This window comes from Phoenix dactylifera, unplaced genomic scaffold, assembly GCF_009389715.1.
Source record: "Phoenix dactylifera cultivar Barhee BC4 unplaced genomic scaffold, palm_55x_up_171113_PBpolish2nd_filt_p 000130F, whole genome shotgun sequence".
NCBI classification, from domain to species: Eukaryota; Viridiplantae; Streptophyta; class Magnoliopsida; order Arecales; family Arecaceae; genus Phoenix; species Phoenix dactylifera.
In genome coordinates, this window is record NW_024067692.1 from 156051 (window position 1) to 175616 (window position 19566).

General features: G+C 39.1%; 1 protein-coding gene across 6 annotated transcripts; it reads left to right on the top strand.

Moving 5' to 3' along the window:
* Positions 1-583: 583 nt before the first annotated feature.
* Positions 584-19356, top strand: LOC103714444 (splicing factor U2af large subunit B-like). 6 transcript variants are annotated; one of them, XR_605222.4, is made up of 14 exons: positions 584-796; positions 1291-1517; positions 2055-2198; positions 4712-4776; positions 5370-5440; positions 5520-5564; positions 5646-5705; positions 16452-16512; positions 16600-16712; positions 16810-17256; positions 18074-18209; positions 18305-18361; positions 18446-18513; positions 18992-19356. XR_605222.4 is itself a non-coding variant. In XM_008801690.3 (13 exons), the coding sequence occupies exons 1-13, from the start codon at positions 767-769 to the stop codon at positions 19127-19129; spliced, it is 1605 nt and encodes a 534-aa protein (XP_008799912.2). In that variant the 5' UTR covers positions 585-766; the 3' UTR covers positions 19130-19356. The 6 variants fall into 6 exon arrangements, 5 of the variants coding, with proteins under 5 accessions (XP_008799912.2, XP_008799920.2, XP_026663215.2 ...); XM_008801690.3 differs by lacking the exon at positions 18305-18361 and having other exon boundaries at positions 585-796; XM_008801698.3 differs by lacking the exons at positions 584-796; positions 1291-1517; positions 18305-18361 and adding an exon at positions 5057-5195.
* Positions 19357-19566: the final 210 nt, after the last annotated feature.

Below are 19566 nucleotides of genomic sequence, written 5' to 3' on the forward strand. Positions count from 1 at the left end.
CTCTGAGTTTTCTTAAGGTTAATTTCGACAGCAGCATATCTGAGGACGGTAGCAAAGTTGGAACTCGATTTGTGATCAGAGGTCCGGACTCTAGATTGCTTGCAGCTAGGGGTGCCCATATTTTTGTTGTCACTGTTCTGGTGCAGAATTGAGGGATGAGTGGGAGGGTCTTACTTATACTAAGCTCACCCTAAGAGCGGATTACATTCAGATTGAAGACGACTCTACTGTGGTGATTTAGTAGATCCAGGATTATTGCATAATGCTATGTGGGCACCTACTATTACAGGACATCCTTAGGCTGACTAAGGATTGTAGTGCTTTTCAAACTTTTCATGTCTATAGGGAGGCGAATGGAGCAGCAGACTGAGTTGTCTCTTTCGTTGCTCAATATTTGTATGATACTCTTTAGAGCCTCTAAGAAACCATACCTGCTTTTTTTTTTTTTTTTTTTTTTTTTGATTTTATGAAATGTATTCTAGACATCTATTGTCTCTCTAAGTTTTATATGTATGTATGTATGTATGTAACAAAACCAAATCAGTTCTCACCGCTGGTGTATTTAGCAAAAACGGGCGTGACTATAGAGAGGGCTCTCGCGTTATATGTAGGCGTATACCGTGGCCCCCGATGATCGTATCCAACAGCTCCATCGGGTCATCGCCCTCACCCTGCCCCCGGTGCTGGCGCTCGCGAGCGATCGGTAGAGAAAAGGACACGAGAGAACAAGAGCGAGATAGGTAGAAGAAAGGAAGACGTTGGAAACATGCCGGGCTATGGAGACTCCAAGTCCGAGGTTTCTTCGCTCTCTACGTCTTTTTCCCTATTTCCCCTCGGGGATTCGGTAAAGATTAGAGTTATTTGTCTGGAATTCGTCAATCGATTTCGTTATCTAGAGTCAATGCTGGATTGGAACGATTTCTTGTCGGGAACTTTGTATCTTGTTTTAGTGTTTGGTGGATTGGGTCGTCTTGAGAAGAAGCTTGGCGTTCTTGATTGCTTTTGATCGGATTGAGGGTTTCTACTTCGATTATTAGGTGCAGTCGGTTTTTTGGATGGAATTTTTAGTTTAACTTCGTGCAAGAATTACTTTTGCTTTTATATTGTTTATTGTATCAATTGAAGGTTCGCCTTAGGGTTATGTTTGGACAAGATTCATAAGAATTCTCGGATATTGGTTTTCTTCAGAGAATCTTCTACAAATTTAGGGTTTCATGGTCTAATTCATTTTATAGCTTTTGTCGGGCTTCTGTTCCTTTTAATCCCCATAGCATCTTCATGTGATTGCAGAGCGATTCTCATGAGCATGAAAGAGGTTCTTCGAAAAGCAGAAACAGGGAGAGAGATAAGGAGAGGGAAAGGTATAGAGGACGAGAACGGGACAGGGAACGTGATGAGGAAAGGGAGAGGGATCGGGAACGAGATAGGGACAGGGATCGTGATCGTCATCACAGGAGGGAGCACAGCCGCGGGAAATCTGATGATCATGACCATTACCGTAGCCGAGATCATGAAAGGTACACCGGTTGAATCTTTTTTATGCAAGAAATCATAACTTTATATTTGTCATATTATAATGCTAATGCGTTGCACTGCCAATAATTCATATGCCAGGCTTAGATATTTTATTTAAACATTTTAATTGCTTATCAACATTGTGTTTAGTTAAATATGTCAAAGAACGAGTTGTTACCACAGTATTGGATAATCTGTTTTGCTTGTTGAGATTTTTGTTTTCATCTCGTATGCTTTGGTTATTTTTTGTTGTTAAGTGGTTTTATCATACTTGAACCTTGTATTGCTACAAGTTTGTGTTCTATTATGTAAATCTTACATGCTATGATACACCTTTGACTTTTCTAGATATAGGTATCTTGTGCATCTGTATATAATGGCATGCATGATTTTCTGGATTATTGTTTTCCTAAAGTCTTGATACCCTTGTTCTTCTCATTGTTAGTTCCATAGCTTGTTTCTAACCAATTATTGACTTATTATCAGTGCTGATTCCTTCTTTGAATGCTGTAACTATATTAATTCTCTCAATGTTTCAGGTATAGGGACTATGAGAGAGACAGAGACAAGTACGATGGACATACGTCTCGATCTCGGTCAAGGGGTAGATCTCATCATAGATCAAGATCGAGGGGTACATCTGATCATAGATCAAGGTCTCGTTCCCGCTCAAGGTCAAAGAGGTAAGTTGCAAATAACCAACAGGCTTATATCCATGACTTATGTCAATTAAGGTTTGAAAACATATGCTTTTAGTCTTGCTTCTGTACATGAGGTTGCCTATGATTTCTGTCATGATAAGGGAATTTATTATACTTTCAGATAGCTATGGTGAAGAAGGCATGGTCAATCACTACCATTGAGAGAGGAAAAAAAAACAAAAGGGCTATTTATAGGCAAATCTATCATCTAAAGGGCTGGTTATGTTATGAGAAGCTTATATTACATTATTTGCAACTTATTTGGTCTTAAACTTTAGTGCTAACTTTAGGATCTCTGATGTAGTGTCTAACTAAGAACTTCTGTTTTAATGAACATATTCTGTGATGTGATATTTGCGTTATTCCATTCAGGATTTTAGGATATGTCATGTAATGTCCAAGCAAGCTCATAACTTCTAGATCAAAAAGCTCCTGCATCTGTGTAGGGCAATGTTAGGACTATTCTGTTGTGGTGTCATTCTATATTATAGAACTCCTATGGTATACATTTGAAACCAATTTCAAGTCCACGTGTTTTTTTGTGTTTGCTTATGTTCCGTATATGGACAAATGTTGTGACGATCTACATCATTCATCTTGATGCGAGGTTCAAAGGTTATCATGATTTCTTCTCCTTTTACCCAGACCATACATTTTTTGGTCTTTTTAACAAACATGGCGTATAGTCTATAACATCTGCAGATTGGCAAATGGTGATGCTTGAAGATACTGACAGGGAATCCCAGATTTAGTAGCATATGATGATTCTAACGAAGGAAACAGGAAGTTACTTGAAAACATTTAAGCTCCCAATTGGAGACTTATCCTAGAATCAAACAGTTGCAACTTTTTAAAGCTTGTGCCCAGCTTCGGCTTGCTAATCCTGGGATTATGACAGGACCAAGTTGCAGGCCTCTAGGGAAGGGGGGGGGGGCTTGTAAGATAAGGAAAGAGGAGTGGAGCGTGAAAGAGGAGGTGATGATTGGATGAGAACAGAGGGAGTAAGAGAGGTGGTCACGGGGGAGCGTTCACGGAGCTAGATTAGCTTGGTGTGAGGTTGGAGTCGTGAAGGTTAGGTGCAAGAATGAATAGGGTAAGAGCAGAAGAGGAAGAGGAGAATATGAAGGAGAAGGGAAGAGGAGAGGAGGAATGGAGGGAAGAAGAGACAAGGTGACGTGGAGAAGGGAGAAGAGTAGAATCGGGAGACTAATTGCAATGTGTATAAGATAGAGGAATAATCTGAAAAATTGGTTTCAGTAAGAGGAGTTTATGTTTGGTGATATGAGTGTATATTAGATTTTCTTTTGTTTTATCTTATCCAGATTCTTTAACATGGAAATCCCTTAAATGTCAAGATAAATCGGTGATGCTATGTTGTTGGGACTAATATGATAAGTCGATTCCTAAGTCATTTGGCAGTACTAGCATGATAGAGAGCTACCTAGGATGATAAGGCAGTCTGGAGCTTTAACGATATGTAATGCAACCGCACAAGCATTTCCAGGACAAGAAAATGATAAAGGTGAAATTTGGAAGTTCTGAATCATTTCTTCACTATATAATTGTCATTGCCTGAATTTAACGTATTGCTTAATGCTTATAATCATGTAATGTTTGGCTAGCTTCTTCTTTTTTTTCTTCCTCTAGAGAACATGAAAGTGTCTTATTATGAAAGTTTTAAGGCACAGTCATTTTGAAGATGCATCTTTTATTGTTGAACTAAGCAAGTATATGACATTTTCTTCTGTCCAGGTACAAAAAAATCAACTTTTATAGTGATATCTAATCAGATCTTGTCTAATCATCTTGAAGATTGTTAGAGCAAAATATGGCATGCACACTTTCCTATCCTTGTGTTCGTGTATGTGTGCGCATGCTTCCTTTTTATTTTTGAAAAATCTTACTATTCTTATTATTTCTCAGTAACCACTCTATTAGCTAGTTCCCTTGCTTGTATATGAGAGGCTTTTACTTTTCCCGCCTTCCAACCAAGTTGGTGCGGTCTGTTCTGAATCACTAGCGAGGCAAAGCTGGCTGTCAGGTTGAATCTGTGCCCAAGCTATCATAGAGCTTTCTAATATTCTAGAGCTGCAATTTAAATTGCCACCAGGCCCACCACAAGCCCCTATCAGATTACTGTCATGGGAAACGTTCCCTGTAAAATAAATATATGCCATGAATACATGTTTTTGATCTCATATCAATTACTCAGCTCCATCCCCTTGATGTGGTCAGGGGATTGGTTACAACCATTAAAAAGGGGTTTTTGATAAATATGCGCTTGACAAGGAGAAGCACGATCCATTAGGCTAAAACTGCTGAGTTACAACCTGTTGCCTATGGATGCGATTTATAGGCTAGTTTGTGAACCTTGTTTTTTGTCCTTATCCTTTTTTTGTTGCTGTAATTTGCTAGTTTCCTAATCGAGTTATTTGAGTATGCTTTGTTGTTATGGATCTGTTAATTGATAATATTTTTTTTTCCCCCAAATACAGCAAACGTATCAGCGGTTTTGACATGCCACCTGTGGCTACTATGATACCTGGTGCAGTCATTGCAGGTATGCCACCACCAAAGAAATCACTCGTTGGTGTCTGTACTCTTGCTTTCTTTCTCTTGTGTTAACTTAGGAATGTTTATATTGAGATGCATATTCTGCTTGGTAAGCACTAGTCATTTTAATGTCTGTTTCAATGACTTTCCAATTCATTTAGAACTGCTATACTTGGATGAGATGTTATGTTTTCAATTTTTCACCTTCTGATTTTATACTGAAACTGAGTGCGCTTTTTGTTGTTCTTGTTTTTTTGGTGGTGGTTTGTTTGTTTTTTGCATGTAAGTTGTTATAAGAAGGCAATGTTGGGTCGCTTGTCCCACCATGCTGCCAATGGGCGTGAGCTGACTACTGTAGCTTTTTTGGAATCAATGCACTGGTTTGATGGTTCTTGTTCACCTTCAAAAGGCAACTATTCATTTTTGGTATTCTTACTAATATTTCCTCCAGTACATATATACCCTATAGATGATAAATTTGACGGGGCCCGGGTTTATCTTTTATTATTGATGGTATATGAAGATGATGCCATACCTTTCTGCTGCTTGTTAAGATAGGCTTGTGGATTATATTTTGTTTTAATTTTGTTGGTTTTGCAGGTCAGATGACTGGGACCACAAGTGCTAGTCCTGGAATGTTTCCAAACATGTTTCCATCAACACCTGGACAGGTTTATTCTTCTTTTCTTTTTTTTTTTTGCAAATGAATGTATAATTCATGTATTCATATGTTTGTCTGTATTCATGCAGTTGTCAGCTCTCTCTTTGATGCCTTATCAGGCAATGACGCAACAGGTTTTATGATCAACTAAATTGTCTGATCATTTAATCTGATTATGATATTCTGTGGTCTGAAATTATTTTTGTGATCTCCAGGCAACTCGACATGCTCGGCGTGTTTATGTTGGCGGCCTTTCTCCTACTGCTAATGAGCAGGTGTGCCCATTTAATATCTCTCATGTTTTTTCTGTAATATTTCAATTATCTCTCTTTATCTTCTGCTGCTGTTGACCATGAAAAGCTTTTGCGTTCAGGGAGTGTATTCAATATCCTCTAATGGATATGCTTTTGACACTATTTATCATTCCACTAGGTCATAGAAGTTATTTCATGACTAGTATCCTTCTTGTAACTAATCGAATGTTCATGTAAGACACATGCTTACATTTTTATTAGGGTAGAAAATTTTATAAGGAGATAGAAATTTAAGTGTTTTTATTATTTTCTTACTTTTATTATACATTTGAAAATCTTGATCTATGATTTCTTTATAAAATCTTATCAGTTGGTGATTTAGATGTGCTTTTGTTATTTCTCAAAAAAAAGCATTTTATAAATTTTAAAGCAAAAATTAACACTTCTTGAGAAAAGGGTGTCTTTCATCATGCTTCATAAATGGCTTCTCATATTGTGCAAAAGTAAAAAGTTGTAGAAGAAGAGGAAAACTAGCTTCTAATTAATCATTTATCTTTATAAAAAGCATATGCGTTGTTTCCATAGAAATAATGAGTGTGGCTTGTGTTGGAGCAAATATATTAGAGGTGCAAATGTATTTGGAGAAGTCAAATTTAATTGAACCATCATGGACCCAAGCTGGACCTAGAATATTGTGCCAAAGCCCATCATCTAGATTCTAGAGGCTAGACTCATATCTCAACAATTTTTGACTTGTTTAAGTCTGTTTGAACAAAGTTAGATTTAAGTCTGTCAGCACAAAAGTAGATTCAAGTCTACTAGAGGATATAAGGCTATTGAAACAAACTTTCCTGTTTAATGTTTTCCCAAACACCATACGCTTGAAAGCGTGCTTCTTTTTCAAACACTTTCATAGATGTGCTTTAAGAACAGCCCCTCTGAAAAAGCTGAAGCAGCATGAAACATACCTCGAAAGTAACTTCTGCAGCAGCACGGACAAACCTAGCTTGAGCCCTATCCCTATAAAGCTTACATGGTATAAGTCCTAGGATGGAGAACTTGTGACTAGGACTACATTTAACTAATTTTTGACTTGAGAATTTTGTTTTATTGGATTGAAAATTTGTTATAAACTTATTTTGAAATTATTGACATTATAGGTCTTGAGCTTTTTAATACTATATGAAGATCTCAAATGTGACTAAGTGGATGGTAAGACATGTGCAACGTGATGTAAAAGTCTGAATATGCTCAGCTTTAGAGTGTTACTTGCCACTTCATGCCCATGCCAATTATCCAGGTTTCCTAAGGTGTCCAACATTTCTTCTAAAAAAACCTGAAATGAGGATACTTCCATAAAGTAGAAATATGTATTAGACTTAAATATAAACAAGGTATGTTGTTGTCTAGGCTATATTGTCTAGTTAGTGATATTTCTTATAAAAAAATCATTTGATGCATATCACAATTATGAAAAAGATGAGAAAATGTCTAAGATAGGGTTGTTTAATATTTAGGATAGTCAAGATTTCCACTGTCAGACCATTGAGCCCTTCCTCGGATGGTTTCACCTCTTGCCACTTGGGCAAGGGAGTAGGGGTTCAATTCCGGTTGGAGTTTGTCCTTGACAGGTGGTGTGGGTATACTAGGGTAGAAAGGTGGGGATGAGCCCCTCCTAATCTCCCTCCCTCCTGCCACCAACCCCACATAAAAAAAAACATTATCATGACTTTCACTAATATGTCATTTGACAGGATAGTTAAGAATTAAATTGTTATACTAAAGTGGCTCTTGTTAGGAACTGAGAGTTTTGAGCCAAGTGGCAATAGTTCTTGCCTAGGATTTATGTGTTGGTTTGTGTCAATTGTGTCATACTGAGCTTGTGCTGAACTGGTCATGTTTGATACTCGATGTGGCTTGTGTCATTGCCTTCCATATTGCAGTGTATGCAGGGTATGGACATAGGTTCATACTCAATAGGTTTAGTGCAGAGCCAAAAAGTTTTTTTGTTTTTACAATTTTTGTAAATAGGACACTTATTCTGGTGCCTGTATGTGTCATATCATGTCCAAGTCTTTGTAAGTCTTGATATTCCAAGAGTTTTGAGAGGATTGAATGGCATCATCATTATTTTTATGAAGGCTGTTCTAGTTAGATTCTCCAGGTTTAAAATTCATGATGGAATTTTCATCAAAAAATTTTCCCAGAACTTATTGTTCTGTATAAGCAATGTGGTGAATCTGATGATGCGGACAATTTAGTGCATGCAGGCATTTTTAGCAATTTTATGGACATGTATCTGATATGATTAAATTGCGAATAATTCCTCTTTCATTTTTTATCAATCAATGGTATTTGAGTGTTTGGGTTGTGTATGCTATTTCTATTTTGTTGTATGCAAACAAAACACTCTTGAGCAACGTTAGAAACTTAGTTTTAGTTTAACCTGGGCAAGTTAGGTTTAGTTTTGGTTGTTTTGCAGTTTTGTAGGTCTCAACCAATAAAAGAGAATTACAATAAAAAAACAGGAAAGCAAAGAAAAATATAATTCACTTGAGAGTATATCCTATTGTTTTGGACTTCTAGCTGAATTACTATAGCAATTTTGTGTTGAAACATGAAAATTTATATTTTTTTTAAAAATAGATCATTAGCAAATTATGTCTTGCATCAATTTAGAGTTTAATATATTATTTTCTTGTTCGCTAATAATTTGAACATAACAATCTAAATGTTTATGATTTTTTTGCTTGAGGATCCATTTTCTAAATTGTGGTTCATGATGCTACATATGTACCTGCTGGTGTTCAGCATTGGGCCAGTTGAAGTCCCCATAAATGTTCAAGCCTCATAGTGGTCCACTAGGTGCGGACATATTTTGGCAGAAAGCATTCGAGATGCAAAAGCATATGGATTATATGGGTCATTGGTTGCTCTTATGTTGGAAGAAATTTGCCTTCCGAGTATACGTTTGAAGATTAGTAGCTTAAATTTTGTACCTTTTGTTTATTTATTCATCTTTGTTGCTTATGTCCTGATTGTACACTGCATTGGGTTGCTTAAAATTTGATCACAGTCCATCGGTGGATATTGTTATTTTTTAGGTCAATATGTCATACTCAAATAGATCTCAAAAAGTGTCAAAGAGTATACATAGAATCTTGTTCTTATTTGTTTCTATTCCACTATTTTAATCTATTTCTATGAATGGTGCTTTATATGGATGTTCCTAAACCACCATTTGAATATGGCTATTGTATTCACTGCATACTGCATAAGCACTATGCAGCACTACAATCACCCACATATCCTGAAGGTGTTTTAGAAACTTGTTGTAGATAATCAAACCTCTGTCATAGATTTACTCTAAATCTTGTTAGATATTTGGCTTGCATTTTGATCCTGTTTAGGGTATGATTGTTGTTAAAGGATCTATTTTGTGCGTATAGGTTATTGCAATTCCAGGTGCCTTCCTGAATGGTATTCAATGAGAATCTAAATTTTATATGTTTCTAATTTTTTCTTTCTGCAATAAATTCTCAACACCTCCCCATTTTTCTTCTTTTCTAACTCTCTCATAAGATTATTAAGTTGTCTTCTTAGTTCTTACAAGAAGGATACCTTGTAATTTATATATTGTACCCCTAGAGTTTCATGGAAGCTGCAACGGCCTATTTAAGAGTTTACTTATTTACATATTTGGCAATAATCAAGAGTTTGTGCTTATACAGATTTATCAATTAGCAAGCTATCCCATATTTTTTAATTGTGCCAGTTCTATGCTCTAAAGGTGTGGTTCTTACTCCTTGGATTGTGGGTGTAACGCTTTGTCATGCCTTCTTGGTGGTGCAATGAAAACGTTGCTTTTCAAGTTCTTTCTCTTCTTAACTTTCCTCTTCGCTTTATTATAAATTTTCCATTTAAATTAGCATCTACCTCTCTAAACCATCAATTGATCCACAAATTCTTAAACTACAGTGCTTCCATATCTTCTCATTATTTAAATAGAATCAAATATTTGAATTCTATGAGTATAGAACAAACATGAAATTTCTCTCTCTTCATTAAGACCCTTGAAGATGCAAATCATCCTTATCTCCTTATTCTTTTGATTAATTTTATCTCCGACACAATTGTGCAACAACATTCCATCATGTATAGCACAAGTCGAGACAATTTTTATACCATTATTATTCTTAACCATATAAATTTGTTCTTATTACCCTTGTGCCCCTGGAAGCTAAATATCATATTCCCATACCTTTTTATACATTTTGAGCACTGAAGCTTCATCCATTTTATCATTCTTCATCGGCCTTATAACCAACTCCCTAACCTAATGTCAACCCTTAATGAGTTAATACTGGATTTTTGCACAGTGCAGCATTGGGCAAGTGGGAAACTTGCCACGTCTGAAGCCTGCATGGTGAAAGGGGAGATCTTTATCTTATTGTTTATATAGTCTAAGCTAATGGAACTGAGATGCGACCATCCAAGGTGTGGGGATATTGAAAGGTCTGATACCAATTGTGGGGGAGATGAACCATTTCAAACCACAACACCTAGGGCGTTCCCTTGGCTGCTAGAGGCGTGGATCACTAGTTCTTTGATGGTGGAGGAGAACAAGAGCCAAGCGGAAATAGGCTTTTCTTGCTTATAGCTGAACACAACTCCTAATCAGGTTAAGACTTCTCCCTTTCTTCCGTGCGGCTGATGGATGGTTCAAGTCCTTGGACGTGAAGAGCTTCTCCTTTGATGGCTGCGTGCCCTAGGGTTCTCTTGGAGATGGCGGCTTACATGCATGAGAGAAAGAGAAGAGAAGAGAAGAGAATAGGGTTTTCAGAAAGAAAGGAGTTTCATCTAATTTTATTCCACACATACACAAAATACATGAGTATATCTATACATAATCAATCATGACCCAAACCTAAAAAATTTTCTAAGCTAAACCACATGAGAAAGCACTCAACTCAAGCCCATGTATACCCATGACTTGCATGCTCTCTCTCCCTTGGAGCCTAAATTTAACCCAATAATGGTTAGCCTCAAGATCCGAATTACCTGAGTCTCAAGTAGGTAGAAGACCAATTTTCGTTTCTACCTAAATCTGGCGCAGGCTTGGGGTCGACCCTTTAACAGCATCAGTCGGCCCCAGCTCTGTAGGGGTCAACCCCAGATCAGCATGAGTTAGCCCCAGGTTTGCAGGGGTCGATCCCAGATCAGCATGAGTCGACTCCTACACTGTTTCCACTGCAGTTTCTTGCATTTCTTGCTTTGGATGCGCCACACTTGTGCCCACAATCTTCACCTTGTCCATCAATCCTATCAGCCCCACACATGAGAGAACTATTCCGCGGAAGAATCTTCGTAAGTGCATCCGACTGGTTCTTCATATCAACTTTAACCAGCACCACTTCACCTTCTTCCACCAGCTTCCTGATCCTGTGGTACCTTATATCTATATGCTTTGTGCGAGCATGATAAACTGGATTCTGAACCAACTGCAGAGCACTTTGACTGTCACTGTGTAGCACCACTGTACCTTGCTTTATGCTCATCTCCTGAATGAGTTTCTTCAACCAAAGAGCCTCCTTGGTAGCCTCTATAATCTCTATATATTCGGCCTTTGTGGTAGACAAGACCGTGATAGGTTGAAGGGTTGATCTTCAAGAAACAGGTTCACCGTACATGTAGAAGACAACCTGTAGTAGACCTTCTTGTATCTAGATCATCTGCAAAGTTAGCATCAACAAATCCTTCTAATGGACCTGAAAACTCACTTGAGACATTTGAGTTCCTCGTAGGTCCATCTTGCTGCCCAAAAATCAGACCAAGCCTCCGAGTTTCTTGAAGATATCGAAAGATCCACTTCAGTGCCTTCCAGTGCTCATTTCCAGGGTTTGCCATGTACCTGCTCACCTGGCTCACTGCATGTGCTATGTTTGGCCTACAACACACCATAGCATACATCACGCTGCCCACGACACTAGCATACAGAACTCTTTTCATGTACTCTTTCTCTTTATCTGTCTGAGGGCATTGCAGCTTGGAAAGAGTCATGTGGCTTGCAAGAGGTGTTCCAACCGATTTGGCTTCATTCATCCCAAACCTCTCCAACACCTTCTGAATATATCCTCCAAATGACAAGTGGAGAATACCCTTGCTTCTATCTCTGAAAATTTCCATCCCAAGTATCTTCCTGGATGGACCCAAATTCTTTATCTCAAATTCTGAAGACAATGTAATTTTCAGCCCATTCACTGCATCGGCACTCCTACTGGCATTGAGCATATCATTCACATACAAAAGTAGATACAGTGCATCATCCTCATCCACATCCTTCACATAGACAGCTATCATGTTCACATATGAAAAAACCAAGGCTTAAGACAAGTATCAAACCTTTTGTATTGCTATCGGGGTGACTGCTTCAAACCATAGAGAGATCTCTTGAGTAGACAGACCTTTTTCTCCAATCCAAACTGCCTAAAACCAGCTGGTTGGTTCATGTAAATCTTCTCCTTTAGGCTCCCATGTAAGAACGCCGTCTTCACATCCATTTGCTCCAATTTCATATCATACCGTGCTACCAAAGACAATAACACCCGAATTGAAGCATGTCGCACCATTGGAGAGAATACCTCTATGTAGTCAACTCCCTCTCTCTATGAGTACCCCTTTGCTACAAGTCTTGCCTTGTATCTGACTCCACCTTGTTCTGAAGGTATCTCCTTTGTGAATACCCATTTTGAACCAATGGCCCGAGCATCTTTAGGTAGATCCACTAGCTGCCATGTACTGTTCTTTTCTGGTGACTGCATCTCTTTTATCATGGCCTGCATCCATGACTCCTGATTTGAACTTTTCATGGCTTCCTCAAAGGTCTCTAGATCTCCATTAGCAGTGATGAGAGCATAGGAGATAGTCTCATCAATGCCATATCTGACAGGCTTGTAGATGATACGCTTCTGCATATGCGGTGCCACTCCCCTTACAAGGTCCTTCAAACCAGAACTGTGTGGCTCTACCTACACATCCTTCTGGACAGATGGCCCTCCTAGCTGGTCTTCCACATATGTGGGAACGTGCCTACCAAATTCTATCTCAAAAGAAACAAGTTTGGAGGTAGAATTTGAAAGTACATCACCTGCTAGTGAATGCTATCCATTGCTGTCCTGTCTAGCCTTTTTAACATCATCTGCGATTCCCGGCTTCTTCAGAATGCTCTTCTCATCAAAGATCACATCTCTACTGATGGTACACTTATGAGGATCCAGCAGCAAGTAGCCTTTGACTCTGTGGATATTCGATGAAGATCATCTTCTGCGACTTCGGGTCTAATTATCTTCTTTCGGTTGCCTCCACAAGTGCATAGGCCCGATAACTAAAAACCTTTGGGTAGTCAAGCTCCACCTTCTTTCCACTCCAGATCTTCTCTGGAATGCCTCCATCAAGTTTGCGATTTGGGGACCTGTTAACAAGAAAACATGAAAATGTTATCGCATCACCCCAAAAAGACTTGAGAAGTGATGCCTACAACCTCAGACTTCTGGCCTTCTCTGTCAATGTTTGGTTTATCCTTTCGGCTACACCGTTCTGTTGGGGAGTCATCCTCACTGTGAAATGGCATTTAATCCCATTCTCCTCACAGTACCTTCTGAATTTGCTGCTAGTGTACTCACATCCATTGTCAGACCTTAGGCATTTCACTGGCTTTCCTATTTTCTTTTCAACTTTAGTTCTCCAAGATTTGAATCGGGCAAACACTTCTGATTTTTCTCTTATCAGATACACCTATACCTTTCTGGAGAAGTCATCAATGAATGTCAAGAAGTATTTAGCTCCACCTCTGGCCGAAACAGGAGCCGATCCCCAAACATCTGAGTGAACTAGGTCCGGTATACCTTCACTCCGCTTGAAACTGCTGGCAAACTTTACCCTATGCTGCTTGCTATATATGTAGAGCTCACATGTCATTCTCCTCCTTTTCAACTACTGGAATCAGACCTTTCTTACCGAGTTTCGTGAGTCCTCCATCGCTCATGTGCCCCATCCGATAGTGCCACAGTTGGTATGCCAACTGTTTCTCCTGTGATGCCGCCAACACCTCTGCACTATCTGTCACAACTGAGTCCTCCATCTCATACAGATTATTATTCAATCTTCTCCCTTTCATCACTACCGAAGCCCCCTTGGTGATTCTCAAACAGCCATTGCTTGGTTGGCTTCCAAAAGCACACCTATGCTTCTTCAGATAGCCCAATGAAATCAGATTTTTCTTCAACTCCAGGACATATTTGACATTGGTCAGTGTTTTAATGACCCCATCATACATCCTCACCTTTATGGTACCAACACCAGCAACCTTGCAAGAATGATCATCACCAAGGCTTATACTTCATCCATCGATTTTATCATAAGAAGCAAACCACTCCCGATGCGAAGTGTAGTGATGAGAGCATGCTGAATCTAGTGTCCACCGGCTGTCATCCTTCATGGTCCCATATGAAACTACCAGTAGATCATCCCCACTGTCTTCAGATGAATTAGCACCACCATGGCTTGCCAAACCACCCTTTAAAAGGCTCTTTCCCTTCTCAATTTTCAGCAATGGACAGTTCTTCTTCATGTGACCAAGCTGATGACACTTGAAGCACTGAAGCACTTCCATGCTTTCTGCTTGCCCCGAGACATAGATCTGCCATTGGACTTGTCTCTAACTTTTTTCCTGGGTCTCCCTTGCCTCTCATTTACAGCAAGAACTTCTGCGTTAGAACTCCCTTTGCAAATCTTCTCTTTTTGCTCATTAGATCGAAGAACACCAACTACCTCTTCATAATTCAGGGTTTTTTTCCCATACACCAAAGTAGTAATCAATCCATCATAAGACCCCGGGAGAGAATACAACAGAAGAAGGGTCCTATCCTCTTCCTCAATACGCACATCAAGACTCACAACTTTCGAACACACTTGATTAAATTTCGGCATCCGCAAACTGTACAACCGTTTCTTCAACCACATCTTGTTTGTCATGCTCTTGCCCATGTATGTGTTTTCTAACCTCTCCCATAGCCCTTTGGCCGTGGTCTCTGAGCAAATCTCAGGTAGAACTTGATCAGCCAAGCACATCCTAATGGTGCTAAAGGCTATCTCCTCTAAGTCCTCCCAATCTTCAACACTGATCTTTTCCTGTCTTTCCCTTACCAAGACCTTATAGATCCTTTGCTGTACTAGCAAATCCTTCACCCTTTGCTGCCATAGGGTGAAGTTCCCCTTTCCATCAAACTTCTCAAAATCCGTCTTAAGATTGCTAGAAGCCATACCACAAAACAGAAATCAAAGAACGCAGAAATTTTGTTTTGAAATCTTACCCGCTGATTTTGATCTTTCCTCCATCAAATCACCAATCAATGGCTCTGATACCAATTGTGGGAGATGGAAAGCTCTGATACCAATTGTGGGGGGGATGAACCGCCTCAAACCACAGCACCTGGGGCGTTTCCTTGGCTGCTAGAGGCGTGGATCACTGGTTCTTGGATGGTAGAGGAGAACAAGAGCCAAGCGGAAATAGGCTCTGCTTGCTTATAGCTGAACACAAGTCCTAATCAGGTTAGACTTCTCCCTTTCTTCCGTGCGGCTAATGGGTGGTTCAAGTCCTTGGACGTGAAGGACTTCTTCTTTGATGGCTGCATGCCCTAGGGTTCTCTTGGAAATGGCAGCTTACGTGCATGAGAGAAAGAGAAGAAAAGAGAATAGGGTTTTCAGGAAGAAAGGAGTTTCATCTGATTTCATTTGACACATACACAAAATATATGAGTGTATATATATATGGTCAATCATGACCCAAACCCAAAAAATCTCCTAGGCTAAACCACCTGAGAAAGCACTCAACCCAAGCTCATGTACACCCATGACTTGAATGCTCTCTCTTTCTTTGAGCTTAAACCTAGTCCAATAATGGTTAGCCCCTCAAGACCCAAATTACCTGATTCTCAAGCATGTAGAAGATCAATTCCCGTCTCTACCTAAATCTGGCGCAGGCTTGGGGTCGACCCTTTAACAGCATGAGTCGGCCCCAGCTCTGCAGGGGTCAACCCCAGATCAGCATGAGTCGACCCCTGCACTGTTTCCACTGCAATTTTTTGCATTTCTTGCTTTGGATGCGCCACACTTGTGCCCACACAAGGTTTCTCTAAGTGAAGAAGGAAGTAAATTCCGAGCACATTTCCTTGCAGATGCAACGTGCTAGTTTTAGAAACTTTCTTGACTAAGAAATTGTCCAAAGACATTATGAAGCAAGCTGAGATCAGGAACAGGTCCAGTACATAGGGTAGTATGGGCGTTTAGGGATACCATGATTATAAGCATCAAAATTGTTCTTGCTATTTGTGGTTAGTTTATATATCCTTGTTTGCCAAGTATTCCTATTTAGGACTTACCATTGATGTTATTATAAGCTTAATAGGTTACTAAGGATATTACCATATAAGTATTTACCTATGATCTCGAGTGCCAAAGGCATGATTTTCACGAACAACGGTATATAGAACTCAAGATTATTATCAATAAATCTCGTGGGTGCATTATTTGTTTTCCTGTTTATCTCTCTGGTGGGCATCCACTAGCAGCTTGGTGCTCTTGGCTCTAATATTGCACGCAGGAACCATTTCTTTATTTTGAAGCAGTTATGTTGTTCTTGCATACCTTTTGTCTGATATTGCATTATTTTGCCTGACTTCTCTTTTTAACTTCCAAACTTGCTTGCAGTCGGTTGCTGCTTTTTTTAACCAGGTTATGGCAGCAATTGGAGGGAACACTGCTGGGCCAGGTTTCTCTTCACAGATCCATACTTTCGATTACTTCTTTCCAATAAGATGACAGCTTACTGATTTGATGCCATTATTTTTTTTTGAAGGTGATGCTGTTGTTAATGTGTATATAAATCATGAGAAGATGTTTGCTTTTGTTGAAATGAGGTCAGTGGAAGAAGCAAGCAATGCAATGGCCTTGGATGGCATCATATTTGAGGTTTGAGTCTTCTCTAGCTGAACCTCTTTACATGCCAGTTACTTGAAATCGTTAAACTGTTGCTAACCTCTTTGCATGTGGTACTGCATGTATTCAGGGAGCACCTGTGAAAGTGAGAAGGCCAACTGATTACAACCCTGCTCTTGCTGCTACACTCGGCCCAAGCCAACCCAACCCCAATCTTAACCTTGCTGCTGTTGGCCTTACACCAGGTTCTGGTGGTGTGCTTGAGGGTCCTGATCGTATTTTTGTGGGTGGGATTCCACACTTTCTTACAGAAGAAAAGATACGAGAGTTGCTTGAGATGTTTGGTCCTCTTCGAGGTTTTAATCTCGTCAAGGACAGGGAAACCGGCAACTCAAAAGGCTATGCCTTCTGTATTTACCAGGACCTTGCAGTCACAGACATTGCATGTGCCGCACTTAATGGCATCAAAATGGGAGATAAAACTCTTACTGTTAGACGTGCAAACCAAGGTTTAACACAGCCTAGGCCAGAACAAGAAAATTTGTTACTGCAGGCTCAACAGCAAGTGGCGTTGCAGGTAATATGCAATTAATATCATTCTATTTCTGTTCTATTGGCGAAGAATTGGATCCTGCATAATTAATAATTTAAGCTTCGTCATGATTTCTTTTCTAAGTGGTGCTTCTAGTGTGGTTGACTCATTATGAAGTGGCCTTTGAGCATCAGTTCTCATGGGCTCACTTTGTTATTTAAAATATGTGTTGACCATTTTCTATGTGAGGGAGCCTTGGCACAATGGTAATGTTGCTTCATTATGACCTTAGTGTCATGGGTTCGAAACACGAAACAGCCTTTCGGTATGCACAAATAAGACACATGCATCTGGGCCTCCCTAGATCCTGCAGTGTGGGAGCCTCATGCACTGGGCTACGCTTTAGTTTTCTTTATGTTTATTTTTGTTTCCTTCGTGTTGTTATGTTTTTGAATGTTTGCCATTCAAAAGTTGTTCATTGTGACTACTGTTACTCTGTATGCTGCTTTTTTGACTATCAAATTAACTTGCTCAAGGATCGACAGTCCAAGCAAATACTCTTTGAAAATGCAGTCAAAAAAGATTTAATTAATTTCTATATTTTCATACTTCTATCAGCATCTTAGGTGCCTCAGCAGATTTAACTATCATAAAGCTGCAAGATTTTTCTTTGGGTGTGCGCATGCTTTTATTTCATGCTTTATCTAGAATCTGCAATGCATCTTTAACCTGTTCTGAGCTTCATCAATAGATTAAAATTATTACAATCTTTCATGTAATCTTGTCAGCTGTCTTAATGAATGATAATTGATATTTGGCAGACATTACTGGCTTTCATATTTAATGTTTTTTCTTTTTGCAGAAGCTTGCTTTCCAAATGGCACCCCTTCCAACCAAGGTAGTATGCTTAAAACAGGTTGTTAGTGAAGACGAATTGAAAAATGATGAAGAATTTGAAGATATTGTAGAAGACATGAGATGTGAAGGCGAGAAGTATGGTAAGTAACTCGTCTACTGACTGAACCATCTTGTCTCTCATTATACATTTATTAGTTTTTTAATTTCATATTTTTTTTTCTGGTTTTTTTTACAGCCTTTTGTCCAACCTTATGCTATTGAGAATCTGGCTTAACCCACTGAAGATACCATAGTTACCCTCTCTTTCCTGTACCTAAGACTGTCTTTTGTGGACTTGAATATTTTGAAGACATCTGAACTGGTGATGCTTTTGCAGGTAAGCTGGTAAATGTTATCATCCCTCGACCTGGTCCAAATGGAGAATCATCTCCTGGAGTTGGAAAGGCAAGTTTGTTAAAAAAATATTGAAAATTGCTATAACTGCTGCTATTGTCATGAAATATTTTGCTGGGAACTCTCTGCAAGCTCACTGTTGATGGTTGCAGGCTTCAAGTCTAAAACCTTTTCTAGATATCATTATCATATATGAAATCTGGAATGGGCTTTAGTTTTAATTTTTCTTCTTAGTCCATGAACCTTCACTGTTCTAAATGCACCATAATTATTTGAGACATAATGTGAAAATTGTGTGCCATATTTTGGCTTTCACTATGGAATCATTGCTGGTCAAATAGCGCTACTTCAATCCTGGGTCATGGGAGCATCCCAGTTTAACAGTAATTTTACGAAGAAGACATGAAAGATCCCTGGAATTGTTGTTTATGAGGATTTCTTTTAGTAGATATACTATGGTTTTATCATTATTGTTGTCATTGTTTGATGTTGCTAATAAATGATTTCGCTGTTTGTTCTTTCTTTCCAGGTATTCTTGGAATATGCTGACACAGAAGGATCTACAAAAGCCAGGCAGGGGATGAATGGCAGGAAATTCGGGGGCAGAGAAGTTGTTGCCATCTTTTATCCAGAGAGCAAGTTTGCCCAAGGAGAATACGATGGCTAGTTGCATCTTTTTCCTTTTAGTATGTTTTCCTCCTTGGTATCTTTATTCTCTGCCAATGTGCGACGGTTATGAGGTTTTTCCGGAGGCTCTGGTGCAATTCGGAGTTGTACAATATTAGTTGATTTTTCATGTACAACTTAAAAGGAAATATGTTTCTGACGTGCTGTTACTGTTATGATAACTCGCATGATACAAAAACTTTTTAAAATATTCTTGTTGTTCCAAAAGTCTAGCAAAGATGGACCTTTTCCACTTTATTATCACCCCTAGTTCTTGAACTGCAGGAGCAATATGTACAGAAACAAAAAGCAGAATCATTCATGCAAGCTTAGGCTACATAGATTGGTCATGTCCAACCCTGTCATTTCATTGTGCCAGGGCTCCACGGAGAGATCCGCTGCTGCTGGTGAAGATGATGATTAAAGTTAGTTTATAAG